This window comes from Apodemus sylvaticus, chromosome 4, assembly GCF_947179515.1.
Source record: "Apodemus sylvaticus chromosome 4, mApoSyl1.1, whole genome shotgun sequence".
Classification (NCBI taxonomy): Eukaryota; Metazoa; Chordata; class Mammalia; order Rodentia; family Muridae; genus Apodemus; species Apodemus sylvaticus.
This window is the reverse complement of record NC_067475.1, coordinates 54,411,263-54,427,845: the sequence shown is the minus strand read 5'-3', so window position 1 is coordinate 54,427,845 and position 16,583 is coordinate 54,411,263. Positions and strand designations below refer to the sequence as shown.

At 39.1% G+C, this 16,583-nt stretch overlaps 1 protein-coding gene across 1 annotated transcript in view; it reads left to right on the top strand.

Annotated features, from left to right (window-relative positions):
• The window catches only part of LOC127682120 (calcium-binding mitochondrial carrier protein SCaMC-1-like), a 51,801-nt gene that overhangs the window by 16,138 nt on the left and 19,080 nt on the right, over positions 1-16,583 (top strand). The window contains exon 5 of the mRNA XM_052178520.1: positions 16,125-16,283. Within this exon, the coding sequence (XP_052034480.1) occupies positions 16,125-16,283 (159 nt within the window). The remainder of the gene's footprint in view (positions 1-16,124; positions 16,284-16,583) is intronic.

Below are 16,583 nucleotides of genomic sequence, written 5' to 3'. Positions count from 1 at the left end.
CCACGTGGCTAGCACACTCCCCTCCGACATTCCTGAGTTATTACTTACTAAAACTTATAGTCCTTCCTGGCTGCCCCGGACCCAGACCTGCAGCCATCTCCGGCTATGTTCTGCGTCCAGCACACCTCAGGCGTGAGACTTCTACTCCTTTCCAGGCATGGTGGCCTTCCCCCTTCCTGCTCCTTCCTCAGTCTCTTCTTGCCTGGGAATCCTGTCTGTGTCTCTCTGTTCAGCCATTGGCCACCAGCAACTTTATTTACCAGTTAAAACCAACTGGGGCCAGGGTCTCTCAGTGTCTTATGTGTGTGGATTCTCATGTGACTTGGGGGACCAAATTAACATAATAAAGCAGAATTAGACCAAATCCACAACACGGAGTAAAGGAAATCTGTAGTTAAAGACTTGCGTTCTTTAGATGTACAGTGCGGGAATTGAAATCCTAATACCGAATACACAGCATTCTGTTCTCAGTGTCTGTCTTCCCTCCATAGATGGATGGCACACAAGAAAAGGCTATTAGCTCTGCAGTCAGAAGGCCCAAGTTTGAACCCCACATCTCATACTCCCTGTGTGCCCCAATTTCTTCAATTAGATAGTGGGGATAGAGGTCTGAGTTGTTTTGTTTTGTCTTTTCTAGACATGGTTTCTCTCTAGTCCTGGCTGTCCTGGATCTCACTCTGTAGACTAGGCTGGCCCTGAATTCAGAGACCTACCTGCTTCTGCCTCCCAAGTGCAGGGATTAAGAGCACAGGATTAAAGGCTAGTGGTATGAGTTTTAAAGAGTTCAATTAGTGCATTAGTCAATGTATTTAAAACAAGCTAAGCTAAGAACATAAGTATTGAATAAATGTTATGATAGGCACTTGCCTTCATCTGTGTTCAGGAATATTTGAACATATGTGAAGAATATGTTACATCATTTCATACTTGGGTTTGATTTATATAGTGTTGTGATAACACATTTGATATCTTACTTTTTGACTGGCCCTTCAGTGTTCACTTTGTCTCCTGTAACTATTACCCAGGGTGTATTACCACATCTTTCTTTTATTGCGAATAGATTTTTTTTCATGCCATATATTTTGATTAGTTTCCTCTCCCCCAACTCCTTCAAGTGTCTCCCCACATGTCCTTCCCTCTGGATCCACACCCTTTCTGTTTCTCCTTCATTCAGTTGAAAGTTGTTCAGTTTCCATGAGTTTGTAAGCTTTCCGTTGTTTAAATCCAGCTCTAATCCACGGTGGTCTTATTGTATCTGTTGAGATTTGCTTTGTGACCAAGTATGGCGTCAGTTTTGGAGAAAGTTCCATGAGGTACTGAGAAGAGTGTGTGTGTGTGTGTGTGTGTGTGTGTGTATTTGAGTGAAATGTTCTATAAATACATTAGGTCCATTTGGTTTATGATATCAGCCAACTCTAGCATTTCTCCATTTAGTTTCTGGCTAGATGTCCTGTCCATTGGTGAGAGTAAGTTATTGAAATCTTCCACTATAAATATGTGAGGATCAATAAGTTATTTAAGCTGTAGTAATATTTCTTTTTTTTCTTTTTCTATTGAATATCGTCTTCATTTACATTGCTAATGGTAAAACCTTTCCCGATTTTCCCCCTCCCCTAAGACCTCCAACCCTTCTTCCCTCCCCCTGCCTCCATGTACATGCCCCTCCACCTGACACACTCCCATCCCCCTTGGTTTCCCTTTGTTGGGGCCTCTGTTGAGCCTTTACCTGACCAAGGACCATTCCTCCCACTGATGCCCAACAAGGCCTTCCTCTGCCACATTTTTGGCTTGAAACATGTGTGCCCCTTGGTTAATGGTTCAGTTTCTGGGAGTCTTGGGGTGTCTGGGTTGCTGAAATCATTGTTTTTCCCATGGGGCTGTAAACCCCTTCAGCTCCTCTGGACCACCCTCCAGCTCCTCCATTGGGGACCCCATGCCCAGTCCAATAGTTGGTTGCTAGCATCTGCCTCTGTATTTGTAAAGCTCTGGCAGGGTCCCTCTGGAGACAACCATGTCATGTTCTTTTTGGTATACACTTCTTGTCATCCCATAGTAGTGTTAGGGTTTGTTGACTGTTTATAGGATGAATACCCAGGTAGGGCAGTCTCTGGGTGGCCTTTACTTCAGTCTCTGCTCCACACATTGTCTCCCTTATTGCTCCTGTGACTATTTTGTTCCCTTTCTTAGAGGAACCAAAGCACCCTCACTTAAGTCCTCCTCCTTGAGCTTCCTGTGGTGGGTGAATTGTAACTTGTTTATTTTGAGCTTTTGGGCTAACATCCACTTATTAGTGAATGCATATCATGTGTGTTCTTTTGTTATTGGGTTGTCTCGCTCAGGATGACACTTTCTAGTTCCATCCATTTGCCTAGGAATTTCATAAATTCATTGTTTCTAATGCTGAATAGTACTCCATTGTGTATATATACACCACATTTTCTGTATCCATTCCTCTGTTGAGGGACATCTGGGTTCTTTCCATCTTCTGGCTATTATAAATAAGGCAGCTATGAACATAGTGGAACATGTGTCCTTATTACATGTAGGAGCATCTTCTGGGTATATGCCCAGGAGTGGTATAGCTGGGTCTGCAGGTAGTACTATGTCTAATTTTCTGAGGAATTGCCAAATTGATTTCCAGAGTGGTTTTACCAGCTTGCAATCCCACCAGCAATGGAGAAGTGTTCCTTTTCCCCACATCCTCTCCAGCATCTGCTGTCCCCCTGAGTTTTTCATCTTAGCCATTCTGACTGGTGTAAGGCGGAATCTCAGTATTGTTTTGATTAGCATTTCCCTGATAACTAAGGATGCTGAACATTTCCCTGATAATTAAGGATGCTGAATTTAGAGCCATTTGAGTTTCCTCAGTTGAGAATTCCCTGTTTAACTCTCTGCCCCATTTTTGAATAGGGTTATTTGACTCTCTGGAGACTAACTTCTTGAGTTCTTTGTATACTTTGGATATTAGCCCTCTATTGGATGTAGGGTTAGTAAAGATCTTTTCCCAATTTGTTGGTTGCCATTTTGTCCTATTCACTGTGTCCTTTGCCTTACAGAAGCTTTGCAGTTTTATGAGATCCCATTTGTTGATTCTTGTTCTTAGAGCATAAGCCATTGGTGTTCTGTTCAGGAACTTTCCCCCTGTGCCCATGTGTTCAAGATTCGTCCCCACTTTCTCCTCTGTAAGCTTCAGTGTGTCTGGTTTATGTGTAGATCCTTCATCCACTTGGACTTGAGCTTTGTACAAGGAGATAAGAATGGGTCAATTTGCATTTTTCTGTATGCAGATCTCCCGTTGATTCAGCACCATTTGTTAAAAATGCTTTTTTCCACTGGATGTTTTTAGCCCCTTTGTCAAATATTAAGTGACCATATGTATGGGTTCTTTTCTGGGTCTTCATTTCTATTACATTGATCTTCCTGCCTGTCTGCATACCAATATCAAACAGTTTTTATCACTATTGCTCTGTAGTAGAGCTTGAGGTCAGGGATGGTGATTCCCCCAGAAGATTTTTTGTTGTGGAGAATAGTTTTTGCTATCCTGGGTTTTTTGTTATTCCAGATGAATTTGAGAATTGCTCTTTCTAGATCTATGAAGAATTGATTTGGGATTTTGATGGGGATTGCATTGAATCTGTAGATTGCTTTCGGCAAGATGGCCATTTTTACTATACTGATCCTGCCAATCCATGAACATGGGAGATCTTTCCACCTTCTGAGACTTTCTTTGATTTCTTTCTTCAGAGGCTTAAAGTTCTTGTCATATATATCTTTCACTTGCTTTGTTAGGGTCACACCTAGGTGTTGTGAAAGGTGTCATTTCCATAATTTCTTTCTTCTCTTGTTTATCCTTTGAGTAGAGGAAGCTACTGATTGTTTGAGTTAATTTTATATACAGCCACTTTGCTGAAGTTGTTTATCAGCTTTAGGAGTTCTCTGGTGGAAGTCTTGGGGTCACTTAAGTATACTATCATTGTATTTCTTTTATGAACTTTGGTGTCTTTGTATTTTGTTCGTAGATGTTAAGAATTGCAGTGTTTGTGTTTGTGTGTGCAAGCATGTGTGTATGTGTCTGCTATGTGTGTATGTGTGTTTATTCTTTGAGTGTTTACGATCCTTTCCTATCTCTTCTGATAAAATTTGTTTTGAAGTCTATTTTGTCAGATTTTGAATGGCTACAATAGCCTTCTTCTTAGGCCATTTTGGTTGGAATTTATTTTCCCATCCTTTTACCCTGAGGTGATATATATAAGATATGAAGGTGTGTTTCTTTTTTAAAAATTTATTTTTTTTAATTTATTTACATTTCAAGTGTAATCCCCTTGCCCAGTTTCCCCCTCTCCTGGAAACTCCCTATCCCATCATGCCTCCCCTGCTTTTATGAGGGTGTTCTTCCACCCACCCTCCCACTCCCAACTCTCCACCCTTGATTCCCTTACACTGGGGAATCTGTCAAACCTTCATAGGACCAAGGACCTCTCCTTCCACTGATGCCTAAGAAAGCCATCCTCTACTATATATGCAGCTGGAGCCATGTGTACTCCTTGGTTGGTGACTTAGTCCCTGAGAGCTCAGGAGGTCTGGTTGGTTGATACTGTTGTTCTTCCTATGTTGTTCTTCCTTCAGTTCCATCCATCCTTTCTCTAACTCCTTCATTGAGGACCCTATGCTCAGTCCAATGGTTTGCTTAGAGCATCTGCCTCTGTATTTGTCAGGCTCTGGCAGAGCCTCTCAGGATACAGCTATATCAGGCTCCTTTCAACAAACATTTCTTAGTATCCACAGTAGTGTCAGGGTTTGGTGACTGTATCTTGGGCTGAATCCCCAGGTGGATCAGTCTCTGGATGGCCTTTCCTTCAGTCTCTGCTCCATACTTTGTCTCCATATTTGCTCCTGAGAGTATTTTTTTTCATTTTCTAAGAAGGGCCAAAGCACCTACACTTTGGTCTTTTTTCTTCTTGAGCTTCATGTGGTCTGTGAATTGTATCTTGGGCATTCCAAGCTTTTGGGCTAATATCCACTTATCAGCGAGTGTGTACCATGTGTCTTCTTTTGTGATTAGGTTACCTTACTCAGGATGATATTTTCTAGGTCCATCCATTCACCTAAGAATTTCATGAATTCATCATTTTTAATAGCTGAGTAGTACTCCATTGTGTAAATGTACCACATTTTCTGTATCCATTCCTCTGTTGAGGGACATCTGGGTTCTTTCCAGCTTCTGACTATTATAAATATGGCTGCTATGAACATAGTGGAGCATGTGTCCTTATTATATGTTGGAGAATCTTTTGGATATATGCCCAGGAGTGAATCCTCAGGTAGTACTGTGTCTAATTTTCTGAGGAATTGCCAGACTGATTTCCAGAGTGGTTTTACCAGCTTGCAGTCCCACCAACCACAGAGGAGTGTTCCTCTTCTCCACATCCTCACCAGCATTTGCTGTCCCCAGAGTTTTTGATCCTGGCTATTCTGACTGGTGTGAGGTGGAATCTCAGGGTTGTTTTGATTTCCCTGATGACTAAGGATGTTGAACATTTCTTTAGGTGCTTCTTGGCCATTTGATATTATTCAGTTGAAAATTCTTTGTTTAGCTCTGTATCCCGTTTTTTATAGGGTGATTTGATTCTCTGAAGTCTAACTTATTATGTTCTTTGTATATATGGGATATTAGCCCTCTATCAGATGTAGGATTGACAAAGATCTTTTCCCAATCTGTTGGTTGTTGTTTTGTGTCCTTTGACAGTGTCCTTTGCCTTACAGAAGCTTTGCAATTTTATAAGGTCCCATTTGTCTATTGTTGATCTTAGAGCATAAGCCATTAGTGTTCTGTTCAGGAAATTTTCCTCTGTGCCCAGGTGTTTCAGGCTCTTCCCCATTTTTTGCTCTATTAGTTCCAGTGTATCTGGTTTTAGATAGAGGTCCTTGACCCACTTGGACTTGAGCTTTGTACAAGGAGATAAGAATGGGTTGAAGTGCATTCTTCTACATGAAGACCTCCAGTTGAAACAGCACCATTTTCCAACTGGATGGTTTTTGGTCCTTTGTCAAAGATCAAGTGACCATAGGTGTGTGGGTACATTTCCGGGTCTTCAATTCTATTCCATTGATCTTTTTGCCTGTCTTATACCATGTAGTTTTTTGTCACGATTGCTCTGTAGTACTGCTTGAGGTCAGGGATGGTGAAGTTCTTTTATTGAGAATAGTTTTCGCTATCCTGAGATTTTTGTTCTTCCAGATGAATTTGCAAATTGCTCTTTCTAACTCTATGAAGAATTGAATTAGAATTTTGATGAGAATTGCCTTAAATATGCAGATTACGTTCAGCAAGATGGCCATTTTTACTATATTAAACCTGCCAATCCATGAGCATGGGAGATCTTTCCAACTTCTGAGATCTTGGTTGATTTCTTTTTTCAGAGATTTGAAGTTCTTGTCATACAGGCCTTTCACTTGCTTGGTTAGAGTCACAGCAAAATACTTTATATTGTTTGTGGTTATTGTGAAGGGTGTCATTTCCATAATTTCTTTCTCAGTCTGTTTATCCTTTGAGTAGAGGAAGGCTACTGATTGGTTTGAGTTAATTTTATATCTAGCCACTTTGCTGAAGTTATTTATCAGGTTTAAATTCTCTGATGGAATTTTTGGGGTCACTTAAATATACCATCATATTATTCTTCTTTTCCAATTTGTATCCTGTTGACCTCCTTTTTGGTTGTTGTTGTTGTTGTTTTCTAATTGCTCTAGCTAGATGTCAAGTACTATATTGAATAGATAGGGAGAGAGTGGGGCAGCCTTGTCTAGTACCTGATTTTAGTGGGATTGCTTCAGTTTCTCTTCATTTATTTTGATATTGGCTACTGGTTTGCTGTATACTGATTTTTACTATGTTTAGGTATGGGTATTGAATTTCTGATTTTCCAAGACTTTTACCATGAAGTGGTGCTGAATTTTGTTAAATGGTTTTTTAAGCATCTAATGAAATGATTATGCGGGTTTTTTCTCTTTGAGTTTGTTCATGTAGTGCATTACATTGATGGATTTCTGTATATTGAACCATCCCTGCATATGCATACTTGATCATGGTAAATGATCATTTTTGATGTGTTCTTGGGTTTGGCTTGTGAGTATTTTTTGCATCTATATTCATAAGTGAAATTGGACTGAAGTTCTCTTTCTTAGTTGGGTCTTTGTGTGCTTTAGGTATAAGTGTAATTGTGGCTACATAGAACAAATTGGATAGTGTTCCTTCTGTTTCAATTTTGTGGAAAAGTTTGAAGAGTATTGGTATTAGGTCTTCTTTGAAGGTCTGATAGAATACTGCACTAAAACCATCTGTTTGGCAGACTATTGATGACTGCTTCTATCTCTTTAGTGGTTATGGGACTGTTTAGATGGTTTATCTGTTCCTGATTTAACTTTGGCACCTGGCATCTGTCTAGAAAAATTTTCATTTCATCCAGATTTTCCAGTTTTGTTGAGTATAGGCTTTTGTAGTAGGATCTGATTATTTTGTGAATTTCCTTGGTTTCTGTTGTTATGTCTCCCCTTTCATTTCTGATTTTATTAAGTTGGATACTGTCTCTGTGCCCTCTGGTTAGTCTTAGTAAGGGCTTATCTATCTTGTTCATTTTCTCCAAGGACCAGCTCCCATTTTTGTTTACTCTGTGCATAGTTCTTTTTGTTTCTACTTGGTTGATTTTAGCCCTGAGTTGGATTATTTCCTGCCATCTATTCCTCTTGGGTGTATTTGCTTCTTTTTGTTCTAGAGCTTTCAGGTGTGCTGTTAATCTGCTAGTGTAAACTCTCTCCAGTTTCTTTTTGGAGGCACTTAGAGTTAGGAGCTTTCCTCTTAGAACTGCTTTCATTGTCCCATGAGGTTGAGTATGTTGTGCCTTTATTTTCATTAAATTCTAAAGAGTCTTTAATTTCTTTATTTCTTCCTTGACCAAGTTATCATTGAGCAGAGCATTGTTCAGATTCCATTTGTATGTGGGCTGTTTTGTTGTTTTTGTTGGTATTGAAGACTGGCCTTAGTCCGTGGTAATCTGATATGATGCATAGGATGATTTCAATCTTCTTGGATCTGTTAAGGCCTGTTTTGTGAACATTTTGGAGAACATACCATGCGGTGCTGAGAAGAAGGTATATTCTTTTGTTTTAGGAAGAAATATCCTATACATATCTGTTGAATCTATTTGGTTCATAACTTCTGTTAGTTTTACTATGTCTCTGTTTAGTTTCTTTTTCCATGATCTCTCCATTGCTGATGGTGGGGTGTTGAAGTCTCTGACTATTATTGTGTGAGGTGCAATGTGTGCTTTGAGCTTTAGTAAAGTTTGATTTCTGAATGTGGGTGCCTTTGTATTTGGAGTATAGATGTCAAGAATTGAGAGTTCATCTTAGTAGATTTTTCCTTTGATGAGCGTGAGGTATTCTTCCTTATCCTTTTTGATAACTTTTGGTTGAAAGTTGATTTTATTCTATATTAGAATGAGTACTTCAGCTTGTTTCTTGGTACCATTTGCTTGAAATTTTTTCCAGCATTTACTCTGAGGTAGTGTCTATCTTTTTCACTGTTGTGCATTTCCTGTATGTAGCAAAATGTTGGGTCCTGTTTATGGATTTCAGTCTGTTAGTCTATGTCCTTTTATTGGGGAATTGAATCCATTGATGTTAAGAGATATTAAGGAAAAGTGATTGTTGGTTCCTATTATTTTCATTGTTAGAGGTGGAATTGTGTTTGTGTAGTTATCTTCTTTTGGGTTTGTTGAAAGATTGCCTTCTTGCTTTTTCTAGAGTGTAGTTTCCCTCCTTGTGTTGGTGGTGTTTTCCATCTATTATCTTTTGTAGGATTTGTGGAAAGATATTGTGTAAATTTAATTTTTCACAGAATATTTTGGTTTCTATATCTATGGTGATTGAGAATTTTGATGGGTATAGTAGCCTGGGCTGGCATTTGTGTTCTCTTAGGGTCTGTTTGACAACTGCCCCAGATCTTCTGGCTTTTATAGTCTCTGGTGATAGGTCTGGTGCAATTCTGATAGGTCTGCCTTTACATGTTACTTGACCTTTTCCCGTTACTGTTTTAAATATCCTTCCTATGTTTTGTGCATTTGGTGTTTTGATTACTATGTGATGGGAGGAATTTCTTTTCTAGTCTAGTCTATTTGGAGTTCTGTATGCTTCTTGTATGTTCATGGCTATCTCTTTCTTTAAGTTTGTTTTCTTCTATAATTTTGTTGAAGATACTTACTGGCCCTTTAAGTTGTAAATCTTCATTCTCTTCCATACCTATTATCCTTAGGTTTTGTCTTCTCATTGTGTCCTGGATTTCCTGGATGTTTTGTGTTAGGAACATTTTGCTTTTTGCATTTTCTTTGACTGTTGTGTCAGTGTTTTTTATGGTATCCTTTGCACCTGAGATTCTCTCTTCTCTTATATTCTGTTGGTGATGCTTGAATCTATGACTCCTGATCTCTTTCCTAGGTTTTCCATCTCCAGGGTTGTTTCACTTTGTGATTTCTTTGTTGTTTCTACTTTCATTTTTAGATCCTGGATGGTGTTGTTCAATTCCTTCACCTATTTGTTTGTGTTTTTCTGTAATTCTGTAACAGATTTTTTTTGTGTTTCCTCTTTAAGGGCTTCTACCTCCTTACCTGTGTTCTCCTGTATTTCTTTAAGAGAATTATGTCCTTCTTAATGTCCTCTATCATCATCATGAGAAGTGATTTTAAATCTTAATCCTATTTTTTCCAGTGTGATTGTGTATCAAGGACTTGCTATAGTGGGAGAACTGGGTTCTGATGATGCTAAATAACCTTGGTTTCTGTTGCTTATGTTCTTATGCTTGCCTCCCACCATCTGGTTATCTCTAGTGCTACCTGCCCTTGCTGTATCTGACTGGAGCCTGTCCTTCCTGTGATCCTGGTTGTGTCAGAACTCCTCAGAGTCCAGCTGTCTCTGTGATCCTGTGATTCTGTAATCCTGTGATCCTGAGATCCTGAGTGTGTCAGAACTCCTGGGAGTCAAACTGCCTCTGGGATCCTGAGATGCTGGTGTGACCAAGCTCCTGAGATCTTTTTATCCTCTGATCTTGGGCATGTTTGAGAGCCTGCAAGTAGAGCTTCCTCTGGGTGTTGTGGGACTTGGTGTGGAGCTACCGCCCAAGGTCTTCTCAGGGTACCAGCTCAGACCGGAAGGAACCTGTGCCACTGGCCACTGGCTGGGTGGGGTTCCTGTGTCCCTGGATCCTGCTGGTCCCAGTTACTTCCTGGTGTTGGGGCAGATTTTGTGGCCTCCTCACTATGATCCTGTGATCCTGGGCATGTTAGAGCACCCAGGAGTCAAGCTTCCGGAAGGCATAGGTATATTTTCTTGAACTTAAGATTTGCAATTATTTTCCTAGTATGTTGTTTGCCTATTTGGTTGTTGTATTTTCACACTGTTTTTAATTGAAAAGGAATCCTTACTTTTTGGTGCTAAATGAATCAAAAGTCAACTGTCTTTTGTTTGTTTGTTTGTTTTTTGTTTTGTTATGTTTTGGTTTTTTTGGGTGGTAGTTTGAACATGCTTGGCCCATGGGAGATGGCACTATTAGGAGGTGTGGCCATACCAGAGGAGGGGTGGCACTGTTAGAAGGTGTGGCCATATCGGAGGAGGGGTAACCTTGTTAGAGGAAGTGCATCACTTTGCAGGCAGGGCTTTGGCATCTCATATATATATATATATATACTGAAGTCTGGCTAGCGTGGTCCAGAGCCTCCTCCTGGCTGCCTGCAGAAGACAGTCTACTGGTTGCCTTCAGATCAAGATGTAGAGATTTTGACTTCTCCAACACCAATTCTGCCTGCACTATGCCGTGCTTTCTACCATGATTGATAATAGACTGCACCTCTGGAACTTCTGTAAGCCAATCCCCAAATAAATGTTTGCCTTTATAAGACTTGCCTAGGTCATGGTGTCTCTTCATAGCAATAAGACCCTGACTGCCATCCCACCCCAGTCCGGTATGGGGGGGGGGTCCCTGGGATGATGGTTCTCGAAGTCCAGGTGGGTAAGGATTCGGCAGTGACAAATAGAAACAAACACAGAGGCAGTTTGAATCTGAGTGTAATTTGCAGTTCTCAAGCAGGGGATTTTATACATTAAAAAACCAAACATAACAACTCTTAGAAACAGTATCCAGTGAAATAATCACTAATACCGACAAAAATCATTTGGCACAGTAAAATACAAAAATCATAGCATTACAACTCTGAAACTATGTATTCAGTGAATCACAAACAGAACAGGTAGCATCATTATGAATAGAAGTAATTCAAATATAACAATTCTAAAAAGATGTATTCAGCAGGGCGGTAGTCCAAGGCTAGTGGCATATTTCCAAGAGCAGGTTAATAAATCTTTATGGCCAGTGCTCTTAACCACTGAGATAATTCTCCGGCCCCATGTGGTCAATTATTGTTTAACATCTAATAACTGATTTTTTAAAATAAATTTTCAACATATAAATTTAAATTATTTTAATTCTTTCTAATGAAGGCTTTCTTTACCATATACCAAACCCACCTCTGATGACACGAGTATAGCCATATGAAATTTTATTGTTGGGAAAGTTTATATCTATCATAATAATTTTATTAATGATTTAAAATTAAAGCCCTGGTTTCCCCGGAGATAAGGTTATGTTAGTGATCCAATCTCAAGGGATGGTTTCTTGCCCATTATTCTTGCTTAAGATCTTGGCCTAGGCTACCAGGAATCTGTAACTAAGAAAAGAAAAGTAAGAAAGCAAAACAGAAAAATTGCTTGAGAACTAGGGCTCACTATGTTTGCTTTGGCCGAGAGTTCCACAACCAGTTCCAGGAGACCTCTTTCTTTTTAAGTGTAATGCCTCATTTTTTCACATAGATTCTACTGGGGTCGGTGTGGCACCCGACTAAGTTTTCTTTTCTTTTTTTTTATTTTCTATATTATTTGTTTACATTCCAAATGATTTCTCCTTTCCCAGTTCCCCCTCCCCATATGTCCCATAAGCCTTCTTCTCTCCACCCATTCTCCAGTCACCTCCCTCCTTTTTCTCTGTCCTGGAACTCCCCTACAATGCTAGATTAAGCCTTTCCAGGATCAGGACCCTCTCCTTACTTCTTCATGGGAGTTATTTGTTATGCTAATTGTGCCTTGGGTATTCAGAGCTTCTGGGCTAATTAATATCCACTTATCAGAGATTGCATTCCATGTGTATTCTTTGTGATTGGGTTACCTTACTTAGGATGATATTTTCTAGTTCCACCCATTTACCTAAAAATTTCATGAATTCATTGTTTTTAATTGCTGAGTAGTATTCCATTGTGTAAATATACCACATTTTCTGTATCCATTCCTCCATTGAGGGACATCTGGGTTATTTCCAGATTCTAGCTATTATAAATAAGGCTGCTATGTGGATTGGCAGGATTAATATAGTTAAAATGGCCATCTTGCCAAAAGCAATATACAGATTCAACGCAATCCCCATCAAAATCCCAACTCAGTTCTTCACAGAGTTAGAAAAAGCAATTCTCAAATTCATCTGGAATAACAAAAAACCCAGGATAGCTGAAACTATTCTCAACAGTAAAAGAACTTCTGGGGGAATCAGTATCCTAGACCTCAAGCAATACTACAGAGCAATAGTGTTAAAAACTGCATGGTATCGGCACAGTGACAGGCAAGTGGCCCAATGGAATAGACTTGAAGACCCAGAAATGAATCCATATACCTATGGTCACTTGATCTTCAACAAAGGAGCAGAAAACATCCAGTGGAAAAAAGATAGTCTTTTCAACAAATGGTGCTGGCTCAACTGGAGGTCAGCATGCAGAAGAATGCGAATTAATCCATTCTTATCTCCTTGTACTAAGCTGACTAAGTTTTCAACTCCTGCATTTTAAGCAGCATCTTCCTTGTTACAGAGGGATATCACTATCTATCTATCTATCTATCTATCTATCTATCTATCTATCTATCTATCTATCTATCTATCTATCTATCTATCATCTTTGTTTCTTTCTTTCTTTCTTTCTTTCTTTCTTTCTTTCTTTCTTTCTTTCTTTCTTTCTTTCTTTCTTTCTATCTTTCTTTCTTTCTTTCTTTTTTTCTTTCTTTCTTCCTTTTCCTTTTTCTTGTCTTGTCTTTGTGTGTGTGTGTGTGTGTGTGTGTGTGTGTATGTGTGTGTGTGTGTGTGTGTGTGTGTGTGTATGTGTGTGTGTGTGTGTGTGTGTGTGTGTGTGTGCTTGTTTTCTCACAGGTTGAAAAAAGGAGCCGGATCGCTCTCAGGTATCTTCTTAGGACACCCATTTTATTCTTGAGACCCTTACCTTTATAATCTACCTGTGTCTTAGTGGACCCCACTCCATATAATCACCACCCTGTCATTGGTATTAAAGTGTATAAAATTGTGTGTGTGGGCACTAATATCCATCCCATTATATTCTGCTACTTGTTAAAACTTTCACATTGTTCCATGCAAAATAAATTCGATTCTTCCCACAGCCTCTTTTTAAAACTTGTTCCAGTATCAACTTAAAAGCCCAAGATAAAGCCTTATCTCAACATCAAGCTGGGCACAGGTGTGAGTGAGTATAGTTTACCCTGCTGCAAGTTCCCAGGCATCTATCAGAGGGCAACTGTTCTGTTTGGCTTATATGTTGCTTAAAACTACAGGAATTTCATAGGTAAATCAGAGCTTTCTGCTTTCTCTGGGAACATTAAAGGAACATATAGCCTCAATAGACATTCCCACAAAAGAACAACTATATATAACTGGCTAAAATGAAGAGGCAGATGTGTCCATTTTCTGTGGTCTTTCTCCTGTTGGTGCATGAGTCTTCTTGCCTGACCTTCAAAAGCACTTGCATTTGTCAACCTTGGTTTATATTTTGACTCTTTTGCATCTCTCTCTTTCAGTCACCTCCTACTTTCATTTTCTTTCTAATTAGCTGATCTGTGACATTGGGTCTTCTCTAGGCTGATCAACTTGATTTTGCACATAGAATGATGCAATATAAATTCAAAACTTGATATTACCCTTTGTTCTTTATAACCAACCTAGCAAAACAGTAACCATTTCAAACTCTTGGTTTGGTTACTCTAGAATCTTTCTGATTTCTAACAAACACTATAAATTCTTTATAAAGAAATTAAGCAAGTGTGAGTATTGTGTTACACCATGGTGTGCACGTGGCAGGACACAGGCCAGAGCTAGTTTTCTCTTTGCACTGCATAATTTCTGGAAAGCAAACTCAGGTTGTCAGGTTTGGCGGCCATTGTTCTTTATCTGCAGTGTCATTCCACTGGCTTATGCCTTTTTATTTTATTTTTTAAACTTGTCTGTCCTTGCCTACATATGATCTTGTGGTTCTTACAGTAAGTGATATCTTCAGGCATATCATTTTCATTGCCTAAAACATCCCTGCTTATATAGAAAGGTAATATCATAACTGGTGGCCTCATGATATCTGGATTCAAACTAGGGCTTTGAGGCTTCTAAGTTACCATAACTTTAGAAGAATAAAGCATTTATTTCTCCCTAAACATTGAAACTCACTTTCTAGCTGAGCAGTGGTGGTGCATGCCTTTAATCCCAGCACGTGGGAGGCAGAGGCAGGTGGATTTCTTAGTTCGAGGCTAGCCTGGTCTACAGAGTGAGTTCCAGGACAGCCAGGGCTATATAGAGAAACCCTGTCTCGAAAAACAAAACAAAACAAAACAAAACAAAACAAAACAAAACAAAACAAACAAAAAAAAGAAAGAAAGAATGAAAAGAAACTCACTTTCTTTTAAAAGTATTTTTAAACTTACAATTTTTATTTCTAAAATATTACATTTTAATTAGTTCTTTGAGATTTTGTGCAATGTGCTTTGATCATACTTATCTCCACCCAACTCCCCCCAGATCCGTTCTTCCTTCTTGGCCTGCCCAATGTTGTCTCCCTTTTTTAATCCATTAAGACCAATTTATTTATGCATCCAGTGCCTCTGTAGGATTTTCTTAGGATGCCTTTGTTGTTGTAGTTACTACTCTGTATAGCAGTTGATTGTATCTTTTTCTATGCCTCTTGTTATAGAGATAGTAACATAGGTCTCTAAATGCTAGAGGTAGAAACCAACTTTTGTGTGACCTGTCATGAATACAAATCCCAGGGCCCAGCACACTGACACATCCCTTCAGCAATATTTACTGAGCTTATCTTAAGAAGCTAAGATCTAGGTCTCCAACAGTACACAAGGAGACTAGGTATTTGGCCTCATTGGACTTACTTTGTAAAAGAGTGGCCAAGCAATAAACAGAAATAAACTGATTAAGACTGTATTAGTGAGGAAGTGATTGAGTCACGAAGAATTCCTTAGGGCAGAGGGAAAATAATTTGAGAAGGTTCCTGAAAGGGCTTTAATGGAATGAGGGAATAAACCCGGGGAAGCTAAGAGTGGCAACTTGCCTACCACATCCACAGCAATAAGTAGAACCCAAGTCTTCAAGTCTAGCTTGGCACTCTTCACTGTTAGGCTTTAACACTTCAAAAATAGTCTTCAGAAGACAAAATGCGATTGCTAAAGGTAAAATTACTACATAAAACTCATTGTAATACCTATTTTTAAAGAGAAAGTTGGTCAACAAAAGATCATTCTGAGCAGTAAGTTGGAGCACATAAGATGCTGTCCTTGCCTCCTGACTTAGGCTACATCTAAGAATTTCGGATAATGCGTGGGAATTTATTGAGTATTTATTCCTCACCTACTGTGTGGCAGACTTCATGTGAAGTAGTGTGTTCCCTGCTCTCAGGTTTGTATTTTATGGAAGAGATTTTTGTACAAATGGTTTGAGAATTATTTTAAATTAATACTGAAATTAATGAATATTTTAGTTTACATCTTCATGTGAATGTATTAGTCAAAATCATTCAAGTATAAGAACTGTGTACTAAGTAAATTGTCAATCTTTAGTATAGGAGGTGATCTGAAAAAGAAATGTTGAAGTTTTTGGTCCATGTGAAAAGTTTTTCTTGATCTTTGTAGAAAATTATGCTCTTGTTTCTCAACTGTTTACACTTCACTGTCTGATTATTTTTTGTGTTTATCAGATAATTGATATAGGAGAGAGTATTAGTATTCCAGATGAATTTACAGAACAAGAGAAGAAGTCCGGAGAGTGGTGGAAGCGGTTAGTAGCCGCAGGAATAGCCAGTGCGATCACACGGACGTGCGCGGCCCCTTTGGACCGCATGAAAGTCACCATGCAGGTAGTGTGCGTTCGTGCGTGCGTGTGTGCGTGTGTGCGTGCGTGCATGCATGCGTTATCCACTCCTGAAGAGTGGAGGTAACAAGAAGAGTCCTTGATAAGTAGAACGTTGATTTTAAGTGCCTGGCAGATTTCTTAGGATCTTATCATTGAGACTTCAATGAATTAAAATTTGTAATTACAAATCAATACTTGTTAGATACTTTTTCTATAAGAATATAAAAGTCAAGAAAAATGGTGTGAATTAAAATTTGTAACTAAATAATATATGGTTGTTTTCTTGTCCTTTGTTGTTTTGGTG